The following is a 22,235-nucleotide window of genomic DNA, read 5'->3' as shown; positions in this document are numbered from 1 at the left end:
GAACGCATCCTACCAGGTCGCTAGATCGACCTATCTGTAGGACCCGGCGTAGCAAGACCTTTTCAGAGAACAACCAGTATAGCGCCATCATTATAGCCTGTGACACATATATCTTCATATCTTAAGGAAGTGTCACTCCATTCATTAGTTGTTTTATTCACGAAGCTTCGGCGTCCTGGGGTCCCGGAGATGAGTGACGATATCGTGCAGTTATACGGACCTGGTCTATCCTTTTATCTGGCTCACGGAAAGTCTTTAGCACGAATGAATACGCCCGTGGGATCGTCCGGCATGTCACTTGGGGATGTCGCTGCTTCCACTGTGATGAGATCGAAGAGGTCAATCGGCATCCGGAATGGAAGCAACACAGACATACGAACCTCGAACGCCTGCCAGAGATACTCAGCTACTCTGAAGGCATTGCATGCCAGCAATGGACTACTAGAAAGAAGAGCAAAAAAGCTAAGCGACAACCTTGTTGAGCTCGAGCTAGACGTCATGAGAGTCCAAAGCCACATAGCCTCTCACGGGGAGCTTCTGATGGCATGGCAAGCCGATATCCTCACGCGTCTCGTCGAGGTTGTGTACAAACAGAGTGGGTGGAAGATGCCAGGAGGTATCACTGCCAGTTCTCATGAGGGCATGGATGAAGCGAGAGTCACTCTGCTGTATAGGACTGCGGCGCGGAAGATCAAAAAGGAGACGTTGAGGAGGAATTTCGGCCTTTCAGTGCAATACTATCTTGCCCTGCAAAGGTATGATGAGGTGAGTGTTCTATTGTTTGAAACCATTGTTAGTCTTCGGTTTTCCCTCTGTCTAACCTCATTGTAGATTGTCTGCTTTCGAAGCATCAATCGGACTCGTTCAGAGTGCACGTTCGCTCGATGGTTAATGTCGCAAAAGGAGACTCACGGTCAAATCGGTTTGTTCAATTTCTGGGCCAGATTGTTTCCCTTGTGCTACGGTCGGACCGTGAAAGAAACATCAGAGATGTTCTAATGATTTGAGAGAGGGTGGAAGTTCCTTCATTGATTCATTAATGCGTTCATTTTCCACTGCAACTGGTTTCGATGACTATTTTGAGCGTCGGAAGTTGCACCAATAAGGTTCATCCATGGTCGGCTCTGTGGCCTCAGAGTCGCTGGGTGAGACATTTTAGATAACTTGTTTCTCGTTTATTGAAAGAGGAGATTGCGCTGGTCCTGGGCGAGAGGCCAGAACGAAGATGCTTTGTATTCTCATTAGGGCAGACTGGAAGATGAATTGGTTTCATGTCTTCTGAGGATCTAGTACAGTCACCTCCGAGGAGAAATATATCTATTTTCTAAAGTAGATGCTCCAGGACGCCATAAATTCCCTATTAAACTTAAGTATATCACTCTATCTATAGTATATTTGGGTGTCATATTCATATCGGGTTATGAGGTGATATAACAGGAAATGTCTTGATATTCAAATCAATCTGATGACCTGAATTAATCAGAAAATCCCCAAAGGATGGAAGCAATTACACATCTTCGAAGTCACGCAGTTGACTGGCCACAGAACTGTGATGCTCTAGAACGTCCGTTTGCCTGAACAGCATGGAGATTGGTGTAGAATACCTGACAGCACCCATATTCGATGCTCGTCTATAATGGAAGCTATTGTCTGTAATCTGACATTAGTCTGACCTCATTTTTGGTCGGTCCTTGGCCCTAGGAGATCAATGACTCCTGATTTCTAGCGCCACGCAGGCTGGAATTCTACAGCACCGCGGCCGACCCAATCGCGGCGTGGCGTGGATGGACCGACAAGTGACGAGCTGTAGAGAGATAGCATGATTATTCTATCTCGCAGAGAGTCCTGATCGACAGCTGTAGGCCCTGTTGCAACGATAACGCATCCCTTTGCACGAAGCGCCCGCTGGGGGAGTTCGCCGTGGGTCATATCGGAGGTGACAGGAGGGAATACAGGCTCAATCGCACCAGTGGCCGTGAGACACCACACCCCAATATACACAGACTAGTGAGTCTTTAGGAGGACTAAAAAACTCAAGGATTGTCTCTGAAGGACGGCCTCGTGCTCTCATCTACACCATAGGTACCCAATCTGCAGTGTGCGAGCATCCCACCTGCGCATACGGCTCAATCAGAGCCATCGACGCCAAAAATATCAGAAACCCAGCCACTCAGAGGTGCGTTCGCACCGGTAGGCCCTGGGATCGTCTCTCAACCGGGCGGTGCTGGCTGAGTCGCTCTGAGCTGAAATATGGGTCTTTTTCCGAACGATAAGTTGTTCGGTAAAAGACTCAATCGTGTCTCATCTACCACGTTTGTTGGGGAGCGTTGGATGGAGTCGAGATGGGTATTTTGGAGCTGCGGTCTCGCGCGTCGCCAAATGGTACGCCTGAACACTGTTCTGCTGATCAGTGGATGGTACCTTTGGAGTAGCCGCACGACCCCTTTCCCTCTCGTTGCAACTGTTTCGGCGACTAGCGTGTGTATATTGGGGATCTGATGTCTCTTCTGTTTGGTGTGAATGGGTTCATCTTAGGTCATTTCCGAAGGTCGTTCCGGAGGTCCCCCGTAGCGAAGGACGGGTTGACATTCTCTCACCCACGGAACAACACCGAAGTAGTATCCAATTGCTAAATATATCAACAAAACAATATGGGGTCTTGTGCATTCCAAACTTCTCTTCTCTTCAGTCACTTGCAAAGACCTCTGGGGTGTTTTTTTTTAGAGATAGACTAGACGAAAATATTAGCCGAACCGTAAGTTTCTCAGTGGATAATGTTTTGGGTATCGGTACCCTTCTTTCTCCCAGAAGCGATACTAAGAATAGAATCCCGCAGTAGCAGCAACGCATGTCAGCTTGAATTCCTTCATAAGGGACGTCGTCATGTTTTTGGACGCAGAGTCGATGCATCCAATGCAACCCTTTCAGTTTCACGAATATATATTTAACATAGTATGTCGGAGTTAGATGCATATATGATTTAGTGTCATGCGTCCAACCCAAACAAGGTGGATAAAGGTCAGTCCGCCAGGCTTAGTCAGGAGGACAGAGGATCACGGATCCTGAGATCCTGAGGTACCGACGACTGTACTATGGTAGTAGTAGTCCTAGTATACTCCGTACATATGTATAGTAGTATGCTAGTTAGTAAAGGATTCCCTCCTGTTACTAACGGACATTCCAGATCCCGTCGGAAATCTTGGCTCTTCTACACCGACGACACATCATAACGGGTGACATTAAGATATGCCTCTATCATGCCATGTGGCAGAGGTAAATGATGCGACACTCCACCGACCCCATCGCTATAACACTGGCACTTATGACAATTGTGATCCTCATCAATCAGTAACGTACGGCACGTCACAAACGTTGGTTTAAATTAAATACACCATACCCGCTCCCTGATTCCCGTCTTGATTATACCTGAGGCATGGAGTTCTCTACGAGTCTACGTAGTATCATGCCTGTGCCAATCGTGAAGATTACTTAAACCGTATTGGACAGCCTTAATTCCTCCTGTTAAGATCAGCCAATAAAGGCGGAAATCGATCCATCGATCAGTTCACCGGCCATTTTTTTTTTCTTACCCGAATGACATGAAATTAACCTGTACCGTGGATAGACAGCCATGGATTCCCGATTAAATGGCCCAGTCACCCAAGGCCGTGACTAAAAATTTAATTAATCCTGAGCTACCAACCTAATTTTGGTCAATAGTCTTGTTCGTGGACAAGAACGAGAGCGTCTGACCCACCGGCCGACGCTGAGAGCAACGTTTCATCCCGCATTTACCCTCCGAAAATCCTGAAGTCTGCTTCAACCGTCGGAGGTTCGCACATCACTTCCCGACAACCATCGATCCCGATACTTTATAGAAGCATATATATATATACTCCATTGAGCATGGTGTAACTTTGTTTCCAGTTGCGGTGATCGTCCGTTGCGATACACAGTATTTTGCCCGGGACAGACCTGAACTACCGACGTCGTCCTAGATAGTTAGGTTCTATAGGTGTCTTACTCCCATTACTGTACCTTGCACGGTACCTGAACTATAACTCTATACCACGTCGCTAGACGTAGTCTAAACTCTCTAGACAACTGCCTAGAAGACTCTAGATACCAGACTAAAATCCCAATAATTTATTTAAAATTTGGTCACTTGCATGGAGGGGAACACTGGTGAGACATGTACGGTTTATCCCTAGGAGAGAGGAGAGCGATGATCCATGGATGCAGCGTGGTGGCCTTCTTGGCTTTCTTTCCCTACCTCGTTTGAGCTTAAGGTACAGAAGATTGACACAGGGCGTTGCCCTTCCAAGGGGGAGAGAGAGAGAGAGAGAGCGAGAGAGACTCCCGCGAGAACCGGTTTCCTATCATGGTGTTTCTGGCTATACTACAGCCAGATATAAGGGCCCGGGGCGGGGTTTCAAGGGAAAAACGGTCGAGGCTGGCTGAACCTGCGACAAGAAAGCCGAATGGGGAAATCCATGATGGTCAAAACATGGGACTGGATTTCCCCGACGGCGGGATAGACCATTTTGAATTTTGCACCCTATGTCTACATCTGTAATAGTAATCTGATCGACAACCTTACCTTTTTCCCCAGCCCCCAAAACGTGCCGATCAGAACGGCCGGCGCGGAGCTGTGGACCATTTTGGCACCTATTCCATTTTATTAAAAATAAAATTAAAAATAACAATAAAAATAAAAATTCCTTTTTTTTTTTTTTTTTGCCCCTTCCTTCTGTTTTTTCCTTGGTGGCTCGCTGGCCCCCGATTGGGGACATGGGGGGTGATCTTGTTTGACAAGCACTTTGGCTAACTTTAGTCTGTGGCTGCGCTGCAGTCCAAAAAGTCACAGCTGTGACCCCGTGCGGCATGCAGATGTATGTACGATGTACCCTGTATGCCAATTATGTGTACAGTGTACATGGGTATCCATCCGTCGCTCGGTACTGTTCCGGAGCGTGTGGAAAAGAAACATCCGAGTTTCCGGAGGATAACCTTTGACATTTCACACAACTTAATTCTTTCTCATTTCTCCTAGCTAAGGCCACTAGTCGCTTTCTCACCCTGGCATAGGATTGTCTAAGGTTCCGCGAGGATTACCTGGGCTGAAAAAGGGGGGAGGGGGAGTGGGATCAATCTTGTATGTGTATGTAAGGGATATTAGAGTATCCAGCTCAGTTTAATTTTACAAGGAGATGCACCACGCAAGGACATATAGTTTTCCCCCTCTCATATAGGGATTGCCTTGTTCCTGAGTGCTTCGTCGCGCCCCGTGGTCTCTCTATATGAGATGGATATGGGATGTCTGTGCTGGCTTCTGTTCTTCACGATAGTACCCATCGCACTGGGCTTGCCTTGCTGATTATCGAGATACGATTATGCCGATCGGTTAATGTCATGCGATGATGCTGCATGATTCAAAGCCAAGATGATCATCATACGCTGTGTAACTATCCCAGCTCCATCAGATGTCCGGTTTCTTTTTGCGCCCTACTATTGTCGTATACGAAAGGAATACGCTCAAACCCACTCGCGGACTATCAACTTGGGACCATGGATTGACATCGGCCTTCGCCCTGGAATTGTATAGCATATGTCCACAGGCTCGTCCAGCTGTCCACGATCGACCACTATACTGCGCTGTAGTATATACTAGGTACTCGTCCTTTCGGAATTCAAATAGATAGGAATGATATAGTAATTCGAGCACATCGTGGGTGTGGGGGGGAACACATGCCGAATGACTCGACGTGTATTTGGTCGGCGACCTTCATGACTAGTATGGGTATTCCGAAGCTAAGCATAGACATGGGATAAACTAGTGCCTGTACGTTCCTGATCCATCAACAGCTTATCCTCCTCCCTATACTAAGTTCAACTACCAGCTCCCACACGGTAAACTAGCACCCTCTAACAACATTTGGAACCTCCCATGTGGCCAAATCCGACCCATAAAATATGGTTCCCAAGACTCGGGAATCCATGCCCGTTTCGAATACGGCGTAGCGTATCCGTATACTCCGTACTACTCTTCAAGATCCCCATTTGTATAACGCAATGCCCCCCAAATGCTCATAGAGTTTAAACTTCAAGGCAATGCTTATGGAAGGTTTATGGAACTGAAAGTAATAATTCCAGATCAAGTTTGTTCCCCGTCCGGTAAGGGGCCCATAAACCCCATTTGGTCAAGCTCCGTCCGGGTCTGCTTTCAGCGGGCCTATGAGAAAGCACCAGGGCGCTCCGTATACCATACCCTCTTGGGTCGGAACTTGAGATTTCCGATACGGACCGAGAGAAGCCCACCAGGGACTAGCGGATTAGCGCTGGTATCGGGGGTTAGAGGTTAATGGAGCAAACTGGCGCATGAATAACAGGTTTGGTCTTTGTGGCTATGAACCTGAACTAGTTGTGGATTTTTCCCGAGCATTCGCCGAGTTAGGGTTCTTGCGTCTTTTTTCTTTTTCCTTTTTGGTACGTGCTTCAAAGTTTCACGTTGTCTCTTTTCGCTTTCCATCTTGGGAGACCATTCGAGGTTTCCAAGCTCCATCTAGCCATACGATGCTAGCTGAATTGAATAGGCTCTTGTCACGCAATTGTCATAGTGATTTGACGTTTATAGTTAATTTCGAGAACATTTCTGGCCTTGTTTAGTCGCCCGTCTATACTCCTGTAGTGAAAGTAAACATTAGCCGCTCTTATCATGAGGTAGTATCTGTCAACCTAAAAAAGCGATCATTCCATATGTACCCTATCGTCGGCGCGCATCCGATTCGGGCCAAGCACCTGAAGAGATTGCTGATCCGGGCTGGGGGCGTCCCCACAGACCACTGATAATCTAACCCTAACCATGCATGCTCGACTCGAAGGCAAAAACGGCTTTCCAACGTGCTTCGAAATTGAAAACCGCTCTTATCCCGTCGCACGGCCCCTTATTCCCACGGGACATTGCAAATTAAGCATGTGGATGGGAAGTTCCAAACTCTATACCGGAATTCCCATGCACAATGTAGGGCTCGGCGTTCTCCGGATTCGAGGGAGTGCTCCATGTGGAGTTTTGAGGCACTATCGAGTACGTATCTATATGTTAGAGGGTAGACCGACTATTCGGAAAGTGTAAAAAAAAAATAAAACAAAACAAAACAAAACAAACAAAAAAAATTGCCTGCAGCAAAAGCCACCACCAGTTCCATACCTTGCCCAGAGTAGCTAGGAGGGACTCGGGATTTGCTATGTCATCGGAAGTCATTGTACCAGAGTTTTTGTTGACTACGAATCGGAACTTCATCTTGGATTTGGTTTAGTTTAGGTTGTGCTTGATGATCGTCGCCATCTGTGAGGGACGGACGGGGGGAGGTGCTGCGCATTGTTTCTCGTTCCTGGTGTGATCTGCGCTTTTTGCCTTCTTCAATTCTTCTTTTGCTTTTTGAGTTTGGACTGTCAATGTGACCTCATCGGAAACTGGTGGGACACACTGTCGGTTTATTTTTCCCTTTGCCATGGGTTCCTTCAGTCGTGTTAGTCCTAATTTATGGTAGTTTAGAATTGCTCGTCGAAGTTGGATTGGTTGTGGTGACATGACCTCATGGTTTCCGAGGACAGAACCCACTGCATCATAAGATGAGCTTGGACAAAGGGGTAAAAAAAAATATACTCAAATAACAACAAGAGTAAAAATAAAATGAAATAGAAAATAAGAATCAATGAACAACATACCTGAAGGCTTAGCCAGGCGGCCGAGAAGGATTTTCTTCGTTGTTCAAGAAGCGGTAAGAATTAGTAGGGAATCCTCAACAACTCAGTTCAGTACTTAGTCCAAGTATGGCCAACGGTGACTTGTTGTTGAGTTATGGTGACAATGCAGAGTCACGTCCGCCGCTACTACCCTAGTACCCATGTCTACCACCCTCCCAGGTGAAGGGCCTGTTGTGCATCCATCGTGCCACCTGCGGATTAAAGGCAACAAATCACAGCAGCTGTTGGAGGCCGGAGGATTTGAAAGAAAGCAGATTTTAGACAGAATGTACCAGGTGTCAGTGGAGTGGTCCCACCTATCGTGTACTGGCAAGACCAATCACCTCCTCATCACCCTTGCATGGCTCGAAAACCAATGCAAGGCTTGCTATGTTTAGCATCTTAGATCGGCCGCTAGGCTCGATCGGGTGCCCTTGATGGGAACTTTTGGATTCATGAAAGTTGTGCGTGCTGGGGTCCTACGAGCATAGTACAGGGCTACTGGACTTACCTTGGTTCATAGGAGAGATAGGAGCATGGTCGTATGGGTGGCACCTTGCCGACTCTGATATGCAGCTCAACTCACTGCCGTTTTAACGGGTTCCCGGCATGGGAGAGAATTGGGACTAGTCGACATTAGCCTTCCTTTCCACTTATCGTCAGGCACCGATCTCATCGTAAGGCATCCCACCTTGGGATTGCTGTGGTTTGCTCGACAAGAATAGATCTGGAATGCTGCGTCTTGACAGAGCCGCCGCCACATCGTGGGCTGACGGAAGTGTCGTTTTACACGACAGGGCATGCGAATCATCAGTCTGACCGGTCGTGACCTCGATGGCTCGTGTTCGAATTCGCAGGGTTCAAATCCATAGCCAAATAAACTTTTTTACCACCCAACTTAGTGGAGATATTATTAGAGATGCTGCGATGATTGGTTTGTACGCGACTTATCAAAAGTATTTTGGGTCGTGAAGTTAAAGAACTAGCAGAACAACAAGTCAATCTTGGAAAGCTTTCTTGCTCCATTTACCAGATTTGGGTTCCATAGATCGCAGGTGGAGTCAAAAACGAAGAGGCGTCTACCTACTTGGCTAGGAAAAAGAGAAGCAGAAGGCGGAAAACCGGGACGGCTGCTTGGATGGTAGCCCTTAGTCACCATTCGAACAAAGTCTCCCGGTTGTTAGGCTTCTCAGTGGCTCCATTCAACGATGGGTACCGTACAATTTGATTTGTCAAAACAAAGCCATACGTATTTGAGGTTCCGAGGCTTCTTTTCTTTCTTTTCTTTTCTTTTCTTTTTCTTTTTATTTTTTTTCCCCCACCTCCACCGGAAGTCGGTCATCGATGAGTATACGGCATGTCCTCGGAAGATACGCTGAGAAGTATGGAGTTACTTCTCAGAATCGGGACCGGGCATTCCCAAAGGGGAAAAGACCAAGATCAGGGCGAAATGTCGGATTAACTACCTCTCGAATCTTCTGCCCCGGGCTCCAAATTAAGAAACTTCCAATAAGAGAGATAGATTTCGAGGTTCCAAGTTGGCACCTGGGGGACAGAAGATAGGGTTGCCCGATGTGGAAAGGGGCATGGGTGGGGTACCAGGAGCCTTCCTCCAGAAAACTAATAATATGCCATGGTTATGATGGGTTAGGGCATTGTTCCCTACTGTTCCGTTTGTATTATTTTTATTATTTTCTGCATATCAATTCTGCTACTCGTTTTACCTTGAGACCGCGTGGTTCTACCAAGGTACCAAGCTTGATAATCGATAAGGCGTAGGGCGTGGGACTTGACTCACTTCGCATTCTTTATCCTGTGCTTTCTGCTATATGTACTAGTTATCACATCTCGGTGTCTGCCAGGGTGACTTAGTGCTAGGTTCGATCATACTCCATCTAATTGGACGGGTCCTCCGAGTGGGTCTTCGTGAATAATGCATACCGAGGCACCTACTAACTTACTCCGTACGTAGTGCAGAAAGAAGCAAAGAATCTGAATGGAAAGGTAGGGTTTCGGGTCAGAGGGGAGAAGGCAGAAACGAGGCGGTGCACATCTGATGCTGCCACTATAACCATAGTAGCTCCCGTCAAGTACCAAGGTTCTGTAGTCCAATGAGGTCATTTCACATTTTCTGATTAGTTAACAGGGCAAAAAAACGAGGGAGTGAAAAAAAAAAAAGCCAATCCGAGATATTTTTGAGAAAAACACAGAATAACTGAAAATTGATTAAAATACACATCAAGAGAGAGAGAGCGTGCGTGTGTATGTAAAAAAGAGGAAAGAAAGTAAAAAAAAGAAAGAATACTATCCTCCTGCTGGACTCATCATCTTATCTTCTGACAACGTACATAAAAGGCGTAAATAAACGAAAGCCACCGGGTCATGGGAAGACCCTCAGCATCCTCACAGGCCCATGGGCATTGTTGAATCAGAATCCTTCTATGTACGGAGTTCCAAAGGTCTCTTTCTCCCATGACCCTTCCATCCACTTCCCCTTCTGCAGCCCTGACTGATCCCATGCTTTTCCGCCCTCTAGGTGGATCCACAGGCTCAAGGCGGCGTGGACCGCCCGAACGGTGTCTGCTGCTATTCTTTGCTAGCACCCTTGCTAGTAGGCTTCTGCATTTGGATTGGGTATTGAGGGTTTTCCTTCGAATCATATTTGCATCTGTTATTATTTTAGACCTGAGCTAACCTACCTTCAGCAAGAACACCCCCCTCCACTTTCTCTCTCTTTTTTTTTTGGTTTTGTTTTTTTGTTTTTTGTGTTTTTCTTTTTTTTGCTTTTTGTTTTCTTGCCTTCCTCCCTCTTTCTTTTTGGCTGGTATGCTTTTCCCACCTCTTCCGACAACTACCCATAACAACGCTATCTTCCGTCCTGATGGAATATATCCAGACTAGTAGCTTAGTTATCCCGAACCACAAAATTGAGGGCGGTTAAAAGAACGTGACCCGAAAAAAAAAAAAGGATAAGTGAATACAACCGAAAAAGAAATCCTAAAAAATAAGACAATACTACCGAAATAAAAAGAAAGGAAACGGGTCGCCATGAGGTCACTTTTTTGCTTTCTGCCTTCTGTGGATCTCCGAAAGGAAAGCGGACACCGCGGAAACTTCGTCGAAGAATATTATGGAGACTGTCCATTCTCACGCTCTCCATGGACGGACTGGTAACGGTTCAGATGTGGTGTGGAGGAGGGAAACCCAAGAACCTTCGACTGGAGCAAAAACCCAGCAATTACTATCCTTCAATCCGACCAGAATCACTAACTATACTAGTAATGGGCTCCGCCGGGAGGTCATGCTCCATAAATACATCCTCCGTTACTATACGGAAATACCTATGGATATCTGGTTTAGCAATGGTAATGATAAATTATTAGAATCAATAATACTCAAATCACTAAACGAATTAAAAAAATATATTAAAATCATAACAATAATAGTACTGGTAATTATAACAACCCATCTTTCAATACGATTATAGTAAGTGATCTAAAAAAAAGATATTAAAAAAAATTATGAAGCAAGAGCCATGAAGGAAAATTAGAATGAAATAAAAATACTTGATCTATATAAACTAGAATATGGAGGTAAGTAAAAAAGAAGAAAAAAATTCGAATTATAATAAGAAGAATCATACTGACTTGACTTTTACCAACCTCATTCAAGCCCCAGTATTACTGACTACATCTTACTGCTGCCTTTTGACCAGCCTATAACCACCCTCGATTCTTTACCTGTTCCTTCTTACTTTGCATCCCCGCCACACTAAGACTAAGGACCAGCATCCTTTTCCAGTGCCCTTAACCACCCCATCCCTCGGCCTTAGTGCTAAAAGGGAAAAAAATAATATATCTCTCGTCACCTCGTACTGGTTCCTTGTCTGGTTTGGCCTTTTCTTTTTTTAAACCCTTTAAACTTCTCACCTCCTCTTCCCCGTTTTTATTATTATTACTTATCCTTTCCCCCCTCCCCTCTTGGTTTCCTGTTATGGCACCTTGAACGGATTCGACTACTGCTTCTCTTACTTTCGTTTTTACACTCGCTTCATCGCACCACACTCGCTTTGTGTTTTTTTCGAAACTATATAACGTTCGCTACGTTGGTTGACGAAGAAGAATAACAATTTTAAAAAAGGAAAAGAAAAAGAAAATACGAGAAGGTCTAATCAGAAACAGTGGAAGAGAAGCCGAAGGGGAAAAAAAAAAAAGAAAATAAGATCAGGTTTACAGGGAAAGGAAAAGAAGGAAGTGGACGCATTGACGGTTTTTAATTGCACTTCTATATACTATTGGGCCATCACGGGATATCGCGCTCGCTCTTCGTTCGACGACTTTCGCTTTGCCTGCTTCTGCCTGGACGTTGATTCCGTGCAAATCGGACCTTTAATTCATCCTTGGCATCTCATTTCGACAAGAAGGAAAGGTTGTCTAGGAGTATTGACTTTTGATTGACTGACAATCATTTTTACTTATTCCGTGCGCACTATTCAACTGCCGTTTGTCGGGTCTCAAAAAGGCTCACAAGCTATAGAGAAAGGACCCGCAACATCGTTTGTACTCCGGGAGGGACATCAAGATCGTCAAGTTGTGTCCCCAGTCCACGACTCCCCTCCGTCATCTACTCTCGTACTCAAGCCTTTGTCTGGTCTCGATTCCTTCAAAGGGTGGGCCTCTATCCGGTCGTCTACCAATCTTCGTCCTATTTCGATCTGGGCCTACAGCATCGTGAATCATTGTCTCGGTTAACAGCACCATTTGATTACGAAAGTCCCAGCAAAGTTCTCAAGTGAGCTCCTAGAGAATCCAAAGGCTTTAAATTCGCTGGAGGGTGTAATCTCTTAAGGTTAGTTTAATTATCCCCTTTGCCACTGATGCCATGGTGCCTTGCATCCGTCCCCTTCCTTTTGGGCTCCTTGCTTCTTCCAGGTCGTGCCCTTGGGGCACAAGGGCCCCAAGGAAAATTAGCACCCATGATGGATTTTCCCAGGTGCTTGTCATTTCCCCGAGTGGTCTTGCTCCCCTAGTCCCGGATGTTTGTTATTGACATTCTTATGGCGTAGGCTATTTCGTCAGATATTTGGTGACGGTGAACGTTGCATAATAGCTTTCCGCTAGCCTCGCCTGCGGTTTTGAATCCTTTATTACTCTTGGTCAATCCTACTAGCTTATGCAGCAAGCCGATTCCTTTCACCTCTGGACGGTTCGTACTCATTAGCTAGGTAGTTCGTGGCCCCAGCTGTCCTTCAGTTCACCTGGGTCTAGTCGGCTCCAAAGAGTAAAACCTCTTTCGTTTCTGTCTGCGTCGACTTGATACCACTCGCTCGTTGAGATTGGCCTGCGCAATTCAGTCAGTGTCTCGCCAGCCTGGACTGTCCGTGGGATTAGCATACGTCCTTCGCAGATGCAAACTGGGTCCCTATAGGTGGCTTTTCAAGCAGCATTTGTTAGCGTGGCTTATCTCTAGCTCTCGTCCTGCAGCCATCCTTTCCGGTCTCACTCTCCGTCGTTGGATGCTGGCCGTTGATTCGAAGCCCGTTGTTGCGTATTCCTTGTTGAGCCTGACAGCCGCTTCGTGTCGTCACTCGTTTTGTCTCGGAGAGCAATTCAAGACTCTCCGCCATCCTATCGTTTTCCCAGTTAAATTCGCTGTCATTCGCTTCTAAGCGGTTGTGTTTCGTTGCAGTCTCTGCAACACCTTCAAGCTGGCTTACTCGAAGGCACACGGTGTTTTGGTACGTCGACATACTTCGTCCTGTCTCTCCTTTTGCTGCCCAATTGTCCCTGTTCCAACCATCTTGCCTTGCTTTTTTCTGTTGTGTTTAAGAAGCTCGGTGAGATTCCAGTCTCGCTAGAGATTTCCAAATTGTCCTGTTGTCTCGAAAAACACTGGACGTTTGTTAACATCTTCCCTTCACAGTTCGACCCTGATTTCCAAACCCCGTTGATTCTAGACGAATCCTTAGATTTATCAGACACTGAAGAGTCACGGTTTATCGGTTCGCTATCAGACGGCCTGTTGGCCAAGTCTGAACCCATCCTGTCTATGTCTACTCTTCAGAAGCCTCCACAGGCTGCCTTGCTCGGTAAGTTTGGTCGGACTGGTCCTCCGGTGCTTCATTTGGAGAAACCTGGTGGCGCCACCCTTTCTTGTTTGAGACAAAATTGCTGACTATATATCTAGATTACGAATCTGCTAGGTCCGTACAAGATGGTGCCTCCTATTCCAGTTTCGGTCAGGCCCCATACGTGACGAGCACACCAATGGTGCCATCCCCCATGGCCGACCATGCGAGTCAAATATCCGACTGTGTCCCATACATGGGAAATCAAGAGTATGCCAGCTCTTACGAAGACAGTCGGTCACCCATGCTAGGTGGCGAATCCCGTCAACTACCAGAGGTGATCTCTTATTCTCCCCAAAGAGGATCAGAAGGGACTCGGGTGTTTGTGCAAATCCAGTCCCCATATGACCTTCACACTTCATCTTATGCAACTCTTTACCTGGTTTTTGGTTCGAAGAAGTGCGAGTGTGTGCCACATTTCCTGGGTTTCCAGGGCTCTTTGTTTCAGTATGCCCTCTCGGTGGATACCCCTCCATTCATCTCGACGGGCTCCCCATCTTTCGCTGTGCCCTTGCAAGTGGCGATGAATGCCCAAAACGAGTGTCCTTCCACTACCCTTCAGGTTGGTGTGTATACCTATGAGAACGCTTCCCATCCCTCGCCATCGGATGAGTCTCGAAAGAGGATCGTGTCATACTCGGAGGAACCTAGGTCAGGCAAGAGGACGACGGGGCCGCCAATCCATGGCAAAGAGCAGCCGCCAGCCTACTCTTATTCGCCTTATTTGCAATCTTTGCCTGCGATGAATGGCTTTGTCGCTCCATATCACTCGACCTCATCACCCCGAGTTGCTCCAGCGCATTACTCGACTGTAACGGCAACGTCACAATCCAACATCCGAGCACCCTCGCCCCTCGCTCCTTCATGGAGTCCTTCGTACGTGACTGTTCACGGAGATTCTAGAGCTCCTGGGTTCGCTTATGCCCACGGCCTCCGCCACCAAAAGCCAACTTCACCCGCGCGGATCACTAACCCAACGCTTATTCGCACCTCCACACTGCAACAGTCAAGCAGCCTTAGTCATCACACTCAGTCGTTCAACCCCTATGCCATGTATCCCTCGAAGGCTGTCTTGAAGCTGAATGGCAGCTTGGACTCGATGACAGAAAGCTGGACTAAAGAGGAGCGCGAGTCCAAGCGGCGCTTGGTTCAATTCACTCGTATGCAAAGTGGGAGCACCATCCATGCGGACTTTAACCCAGTTACTCCTGAAGATCGTGCTCCCAACAGTATCTGCATTAGTTGCATCTACTGGGATGGCAAAGATGAATGCTTCATCACGAGTGTCGATACCATCTACCTCCTTGAGTCCCTTGTTGGTGTGAGATTCACCGTGGAAGAGAAGAATCGTATCCGCAGGAACCTGGAAGGCTTCAGGCCACTTACTGTTTCGAAATCAAAAGCCGATAGCGAGGACTTCTTCAAGGTGATCATGGGATTCCCTGCCCCGAAGCCGCGCAATATTGAGAAGGATGTCAAGGTATTCCCTTGGCGGATACTCGGCCATGCTCTAAAGAAGATCATTGGTAAATACGTAAGTGGTAGATTCTTTATGCTGCACATCGTTGAGGCAAACACTGACGTACATGGGTCACAGTCCGCAAGCTACTCCTCGACCGCTGGGGCCCTTCCCACACCCATGAGCTCAACTTATACCAGCAATGGAGCTGCATCGGACTCTGGCACCGAACCTCCGAACGCGGCATCCCCACAGTCTGTCTCTGACACTGGTCCATCAACTACCTATGGTGCCCCTGTGGCAGCCGCAGCCTATTCCCCTCCGGCACATCACCCTGGGCATTCCATGGCCGGCACTCATGCGCTACGAGCTGTGTTACCTGCTGTTAGCCAACCCTATCATCCTATGCCTGCCCCATATTCTTATCCAGCGGTCTGCCAACAACAGAGTCAACTTGGTCTCACTGCACCTGTTAGCAGAACTTGGGAGATCAACCCTCTCATCAACGCTCCTGGTACAAATGGAGGCCCCACCTACAACTACTTGACCCCAATGTCATACTCCGTTCAAGACCCGTCTCATTAAGCTGGGACCTTTATAATACGTCATCCCTTTTTCAATCGCATTGCACGGCGTTTTCGGTTTTTGTGTGTTCGAACTTATCCTTCCTGATATCCATTATCGTCACTCCTTTTTTTTAAGCCACGGCGCTGGGTCAATAAACATATCTTACGAGTTGGCTTCAGCGTTTTCTATGATGATCACTCGGATGATCGACGTCTCTCCTTTCATACTTCATGTCTTAATGCCCCATTCTTTTCGTCATTTAAAGCCTGTTGACATGACGCATTTTAGACGATCTGTTGTCCGTTCCCTCCAGCATTTGCATTATATAGGGGCATTGGGATTTCACTCCTTTCCGGAATTTGTACAATTATTTTTGGCATAGCATGGCGCTGCTGTCGTTCCTTTTGGTTTCGCAGGTCTGGGTATTTGGAATTTGTGGGTGGGATGGCGAAGGAAAAGTGTGCAATGGGTCTTGTTTGTTTTTCTGATGCGCTGTGGTTCACTTGTGCCTTGAGCACCGTGAGACTCCAGGCAGACTTTGTGTTCTTTTACTTATTTGGATCGATCTCGATTGGGTGAGATTCCACTATATATGCATAGCTTTGGCGTCTGTGAATACCGCTATATTTTGATTTTTGATTTTTTGATCTTGTTGCTTGATCGATTCCATTCAACCCACATCTGTGTTATTGATTGACTTGAGAATGGTTTTATAGTATAGTACCCAGATTCCGCCCATTAATAATAGCTGATTGTTTCTTTCATGCACTTGGTGATAACTCGAGCCCTAATCGCGGACCCTATCCCGTAATTCCGATGGTACCGTACAATCGATACATACGGTACGGGAAGAGAATTCCTGACCGAGCTTATCTTATCGCCACATAAATCACCTGACTCGGCGGGACATCGGCGATGGCAATTTGAATACAGAGACAAGATGATCCACGACTCAAAACGCAGTGTGACTTTGACCGGGACTACATTTCCTCCTTCTCCATTTACCCCCTCATATTCCACTCATTAACTGACCTAACTGACACCCCGGGGATCCACTTCACCCTTTATCTTCCTGCCTTTTCGGAAAGTCAAGTGTCCCTGGACCTTTCCCCTCACCACCGACACCATGGAAGGCATCAAACAGACCTTTGCCAAGGCTAAGCAGGAGAAGCGCGCCGCCTTGGTCGCGTATATAACGGCCGGATATCCCACCGTTGAGGAGACTGTGGATATCCTCCTTGGCTTGGAAAATGGAGGCGCCGGTACGTGAAGGCTCCCCCATACCCCGCCACTTATCAACCCCATTTTGGAATGCAGTTCACTGACGCAATGGGGCGATGTATACAGACATTATCGAAATGGGAGTCCCCTTCACGGACCCTATCGCCGACGGACCGACAATTCAGAAGGCTAACACCAAAGCATTGGAGAACGGTGTCACAGTCACGATTGTCCTTGAGAAGGTTAGGGAAGCCCGCCGCAGAGGTCTCAAAGTGCCGATCCTTTTGATGGGCTACTACAACCCTATGATGCGTTATGGGGAGGAGCGTATGCTCAAGGACTGCAAGGAGGCTGGTGTCAATGGCTTCATTATGGTCGATTTGCCCCCCGAGGAAGCTGTGCGTTTCAGAGAACACTGCACCAGCAATGGGTAAGTGAACGTCTTCGCATGATATCCCCTGTTTGCTTGTTCAAATGGCAATGTGTTGACATGTTGCACAGCCTTTCTTTCGTCCCCCTCATTGCCCCCGCGACGTCAGAGTCCCGCATGAAGCTCCTGTGCAAGATCGCCGATTCTTTCATCTATGTTGTTTCGAGAATGGGCGTCACCGGTGCCACCGGAAAGCTCAGCGCAAACCTTCCCGAGCTCTTGTCTCGTGTTCACAACTGGTCTGGCAATGTGCCTGCTGCACTGGGATTCGGTGTCAGTACTCGCGAGCACTTCCTGACTGTGCAGGATCTGGCTGAGGGATGTGTTATTGGTAGCCAGATTATCACTGTCTTGGGTCAAGCCCCTGCTGGTCAGGCGGCTAAGCATGCCGAGGAATATCTCTCCAGTGTTACCGGTCGCAAACTCGAGAGGGATGCGCAGGGCGTAATTGTACGCCAGGTCAATGTGATCGACTTCGTGGAGAAGAAGGAGCAGCCGGCCATCTCCCAGCCCACGGCCGTTGTCACTGATGTTGATGCTCCTTCAGGCCCGGGATTGGCCGATCAGCTTGAAGCTCTCAATGGCGGAAACCCCTCTGCACAACCGCAGCGTTTCGGTGAGTTCGGTGGACAGTATGTTCCCGAATCCCTCATGGACTGTCTGGCCGAGTTGGAGCGGGGATTTGCAGAGGCTTTGAACGACCCCAAGTTCTGGGAGGAATACCGTTCTTACTACCCATACATGGGCAGACCTAGCAGCCTTCACCTTGCCAACCGTCTTACAGAGCATGTTGGAGGCGCAAACATCTGGTTGAAGCGTGAGGATCTCAACCACACTGGAAGTCACAAGATCAACAACGCACTCGGCCAGATCCTCCTTGCCCGGAGGCTGGGTAAGACGAGAATCATTGCTGAAACAGGTGCTGGCCAGCACGGTGTTGCTACTGCGACTGTCTGCGCTAAGTTCGGCATGGAGTGTGTTGTCTACATGGGTGCAGAAGACGTTCGCCGTCAAGCCCTGAACGTGTTCCGTATGAAGCTTCTCGGTGCCTCCGTGGTGGCTGTTGATGCTGGAAGCCGTACCCTGCGTGATGCCGTCAATGAGGCCCTCCGTGCCTGGGTTGTTGATCTGGACACCACCCACTACATCATTGGCTCTGCAATTGGACCTCACCCCTACCCCACCATTGTGCGTACCTTCCAGTCCGTCATTGGTGACGAGACTAAGCAGCAAATGATGGAGCAAATCGGCAAGCTGCCCGACGCAGTCGTCGCCTGTGTCGGTGGTGGCAGCAACGCCGTCGGCATGTTCTACCCCTTCTCCAAGGACACCAGCGTCAAGCTCCTGGGCGTCGAAGCTGGAGGTGACGGCGTCGACACTGACAGACACTCCGCCACCCTCTCCGGCGGTAGCAAGGGCGTGTTGCACGGTGTCCGCACCTACGTTTTGCAGGACGAGCACGGCCAAATCTCCGAGACCCACTCTATCTCCGCCGGTCTCGACTACCCTGGTGTCGGCCCGGAACTGAGCAACTGGAAGGACAGCGACCGCGCCCAGTTCGTCGCCGCCACCGACGCCCAAGCCCTCGCCGGCTTCCGCGCCCTCGCCCAATGCGAGGGTATCATCCCTGCCCTGGAATCCTCTCACGCCATCCACGGCGCCATGGAACTCGCCAAGACCATGAAGAAGGGCGAGAACATCGTCCTCAACCTCAGCGGCAGAGGTGACAAGGATGTCCAGAGCGTTGCCGATGAACTTCCCCGCCTGGGTCCTCAGATCGGCTGGGATCTGCGTTTTTAAAAAAGCTTGCGTGCTAAACGCGGGACTGAAAACACCTATCGGTCTGATCTATTTTAGATATCCGGGCTTCGTATCGTCCGACGGTCGATTGGTTCGATAGACGCTCGCTGATGAGCAATGATAAAATAAAGAGAAAAGTTTTCCTTACATAGCGCGTTTATTATGACATCTTTCGGGGTTCATTGTATTTAAGATCTGTTTTGGATATCCAGCATGCAGCCTAGGTGTTGTCTAGATTCATTATCCTTTTTGTTTTTCCTTTTTCCATTCCTTATCACTTCATTCTTTTATCCCACCGGTACCAGTAGATTATTCCCTACATACGTATCCAGCGTCATCGAGAGGATGAACCAGGAAATGACCAAATATGAGCTATATGATATACAACTACGACGAAGAGTATATGCAAAGTTCGTAGTGGACAAAGACAGACGAATAGCTTAACATGCAATGATAAAGCAAACACGAATAGATATCTCGGGATAAAAAGAAAACCGCCCGCCGCCGTCATCCTTCTTCTCATCTTCGGTAATTCAGTTCATTTATAAGATGAAATCGAATCTAGGTCTCAATGAGATCACCAGTCGACGACTGAGTTTGTTCAGGAGCGCTGTTGTCCCTTGTGTCCTTGTTGGCGATCTTACGGGAGGAGCGAGCGTAGAATTCGTCCAGGACGCGCTTAGGGATACGGTTGAGGAGGTCCTTAGGGTAGATGCGGAGCAGGTTCCAGGCAATGTCTAGGGAGTCGTAGATACTGCGCGATTCGTAGGGGGACTGGCTGATGAAGGTTTTCTCGAACTTCTCCAAGAATTCGAGGGACAACTTGTCTTCGGAGGACAAGGCTTCCTCACCGACGACTGCCTTCATGGCGGCTGTTGTGATAATTTTCATCAGTACCGTATGGCTCGTTGGGACTCATTCTGGGGGTGACTAACCGGCATCTCGTCCAATAGCGTACTTAGCGTACAGCTGGTTGGACACATCAGAGTGGTCCTTACGGGTACGACCCTCACCAATGGCAGACTTCATCAGACGTGACAGAGATGGAAGGACGTTAATTGGGGGGTAGACACCCTTGTTGTACAGCTGACGATCAATGAAGATCTGGCCCTCAGTAATGTAGCCTGTCAAGTCGGGAATAGGGTGGGTGATATCTGATACAAGGTCAACAGACTGTTTCTGTGATTGAAGGAGGGAAACAAACCATCGTTAGGCATAGTCAGAATAGGAATCTGAGTGATAGATCCGTTACGACCCTCTACACGTCCAGCACGCTCGTAGATAGTGGACAAATCAGTGTACATGTAACCGGGGTAACCACGACGACCGGGCACTTCTTCTCTGGCAGCGGAGACTTCACGAAGAGCATCACAATAGGCCGAAAGATCAGTCATGATAACCAGGACGTGCTTCTCCAATTGATAAGCGTAGTATTCGGCAGTTGTCAAGGCAAGACGAGGGGTAATGATACGCTCAATGCTGAAGCCAATAGTCAGTATCGCATGTATAATAAATGTAGAAGGACCCCGAGTATTTGATGGTGAACGTACGTAGGGTCATTGGCCAAGTTCAGGAACAGCGTGACACGCTCCATACTGCCGTTCTCCTCGAAATCACGGGTGAAGAAACGGCTAGTTTCCATGTTAACACCCATAGCTGCGAAGACAATCGAGAAGTTCTCTTCGTGTCCGTCGTGGACGTCCTTAGTTGGCTTGCCAACCAAGCCAGCCTGGCGACAAATCTGGGCAGCAATTTCGTTGTGCGGAAGACCAGAAGCGGAGAAAATAGGAATCTTCTGACCACGAGCAATGGAGTTCATAGTGTCGATGGCAGAGATACCGGTGGAGATCATTTCTTCGGGGTACACCTTTACACCATCCCGTTAGCGATCTATAGCTTCGTCATCGAATCCACCGGGGTATAGCGTGCGCGTACTCTCGAGTAAGGGTTAATAGGTTGGCCGTTGATATCCAAATAATCCTCCGCCAGCACCTTAGGGCCCTTATCAATGGCGCGACCCGAACCATCGAATACACGGCCCAGCATGTCCTCCGACACACCCAGCTTCAAGCTGTGGCCGCTGAACTCGACCTTGGTCTAGGACAAAGTCAGCATGACGATCCAGCCAGGTGTGCAACCACCCCAAGATTGTAATATACCCTTTTGACATCAATACCCGGAGTACCTTCGAACACCTAACCGGAAAGCCACGTTAATGCTCCGCCCGAAAGCAACTGTTATCAAAGACTTAAGCTCTAGAGTATTTCGCACCTGAACGACGGCTCTGTTTCCTGTTCACCGAATATCCGAGTTAGCTTCTCTGGTCGATCCGGCATGGACCTCTTCTAGATAAGCTCAACATACCTCTAGCCTCAAGGACCTGACCAGACCGTTCGGTACCATCAGGAAGAGTCAGGGATACAATCTCGTTGTATCGGGGAAATTTAACCTAAGCCGACACCATTGTGAGCATAAATACTTGACATGCAAGCTTCTTCAGCTTGCCATCTAAGAAACCGTGGAGGGGCATACATTATCCAGGATGACCAGCGGTCCGTTAATACCTGAGATCGTATTGTAGCGAATACGAGGCTTGACTGAAGTCATTCTGGGGTCAACGAATTCGGACGCCATGGCTGCAGAGTTCCTGACCAGCTTCCGAGAATGGATACAGGAGGGGGCCGCGAAGGAGAGGGTGGGGAGTGAAGGAAGAGGAGCTCCTGACGTCGGGGCCAAGTGAGATCGTACGTAGTCCGATATGATGGCTGGTCTCCGCAGTCGTTGGGCGGTGACCCATGCACGTGATACCAGCTTGAGCTATGACATCGTCTACAAACATACTGCGCAGTACACATAGTTACATAACATATGAAACACAATTTTAG

The 22,235-nt window shown here is 48.1% G+C and overlaps 7 protein-coding genes across 7 annotated transcripts; 6 read left to right on the top strand and 1 right to left on the bottom strand.

The window, feature by feature from the left end:
• On the top strand, window positions 1–1,277 carry BDV37DRAFT_112217 (uncharacterized protein). Its single transcript, XM_032078397.1, has one exon. The coding sequence runs from the start codon at window positions 190–192 to the stop codon at window positions 829–831; it is 642 nt and encodes a 213-aa protein (XP_031946679.1). The 5' UTR covers window positions 1–189; the 3' UTR covers window positions 832–1,277.
• Window positions 1,278–3,313: 2,036 nt separating this feature from the next.
• On the top strand, window positions 3,314–4,566 carry BDV37DRAFT_237298 (uncharacterized protein). Its single transcript, XM_032080706.1, has one exon. The coding sequence runs from the start codon at window positions 4,237–4,239 to the stop codon at window positions 4,459–4,461; it is 225 nt and encodes a 74-aa protein (XP_031946678.1). The 5' UTR covers window positions 3,314–4,236; the 3' UTR covers window positions 4,462–4,566.
• Window positions 4,567–10,027: 5,461 nt separating this feature from the next.
• BDV37DRAFT_112131 (uncharacterized protein) lies at window positions 10,028–10,762 on the top strand. The gene is made up of 3 exons (XM_032078394.1): window positions 10,028–10,205; window positions 10,283–10,380; window positions 10,452–10,762. Exons 1-3 carry the CDS (start codon window positions 10,188–10,190, stop codon window positions 10,645–10,647), a joined length of 312 nt encoding a protein of 103 aa, XP_031946677.1. The 5' UTR covers window positions 10,028–10,187; the 3' UTR covers window positions 10,648–10,762.
• A 3,032-nt stretch (window positions 10,763–13,794) lies between these two features.
• Window positions 13,795–15,917, top strand: medA (transcriptional regulator medA; the record flags this gene model as incomplete). Its single annotated transcript, XM_032086015.1, has 3 exons — window positions 13,795–13,834; window positions 13,933–15,407; window positions 15,471–15,917. 3 exons carry the CDS (start codon window positions 13,795–13,797, stop codon window positions 15,915–15,917), a joined length of 1,962 nt encoding a protein of 653 aa, XP_031946676.1.
• A 736-nt stretch (window positions 15,918–16,653) lies between these two features.
• trpB (tryptophan synthase TRP5) lies at window positions 16,654–19,457 on the top strand. Its single transcript, XM_032078392.1, has 3 exons — window positions 16,654–17,161; window positions 17,247–17,550; window positions 17,622–19,457. Exons 1-3 carry the CDS (start codon window positions 17,026–17,028, stop codon window positions 19,348–19,350), a joined length of 2,169 nt encoding a protein of 722 aa, XP_031946675.1. The 5' UTR covers window positions 16,654–17,025; the 3' UTR covers window positions 19,351–19,457.
• Window positions 19,458–19,853, top strand: BDV37DRAFT_111983 (uncharacterized protein). The gene has a single exon (XM_032078393.1). It carries the CDS (start codon window positions 19,564–19,566, stop codon window positions 19,792–19,794), a length of 231 nt encoding a protein of 76 aa, XP_031946674.1. The 5' UTR covers window positions 19,458–19,563; the 3' UTR covers window positions 19,795–19,853.
• BDV37DRAFT_111957 (H(+)-transporting V1 sector ATPase subunit B) lies at window positions 19,853–22,092 on the bottom strand. The gene is made up of 9 exons (XM_032078391.1): window positions 21,883–22,092; window positions 21,715–21,799; window positions 21,622–21,641; window positions 21,510–21,545; window positions 21,286–21,447; window positions 20,901–21,217; window positions 20,555–20,829; window positions 20,286–20,504; window positions 19,853–20,222 (listed from the first exon to the last, which is right to left on the bottom strand). The coding sequence occupies exons 1-9, from the start codon at window positions 21,982–21,984 to the stop codon at window positions 19,912–19,914; spliced, it is 1,527 nt and encodes a 508-aa protein (XP_031946673.1). The 5' UTR covers window positions 21,985–22,092; the 3' UTR covers window positions 19,853–19,911.
• Between the last annotated feature and the right edge of the window lie 143 nt (window positions 22,093–22,235).

Source organism: Aspergillus pseudonomiae (assembly GCF_009193645.1).
Source record: "Aspergillus pseudonomiae strain CBS 119388 unplaced genomic scaffold BDV37scaffold_3, whole genome shotgun sequence".
Taxonomy (NCBI): Eukaryota; Fungi; Ascomycota; class Eurotiomycetes; order Eurotiales; family Aspergillaceae; genus Aspergillus; species Aspergillus pseudonomiae.
Note: the sequence above shows the minus strand (reverse complement) of the source record. Positions and strands in the feature narration are given on the sequence as shown.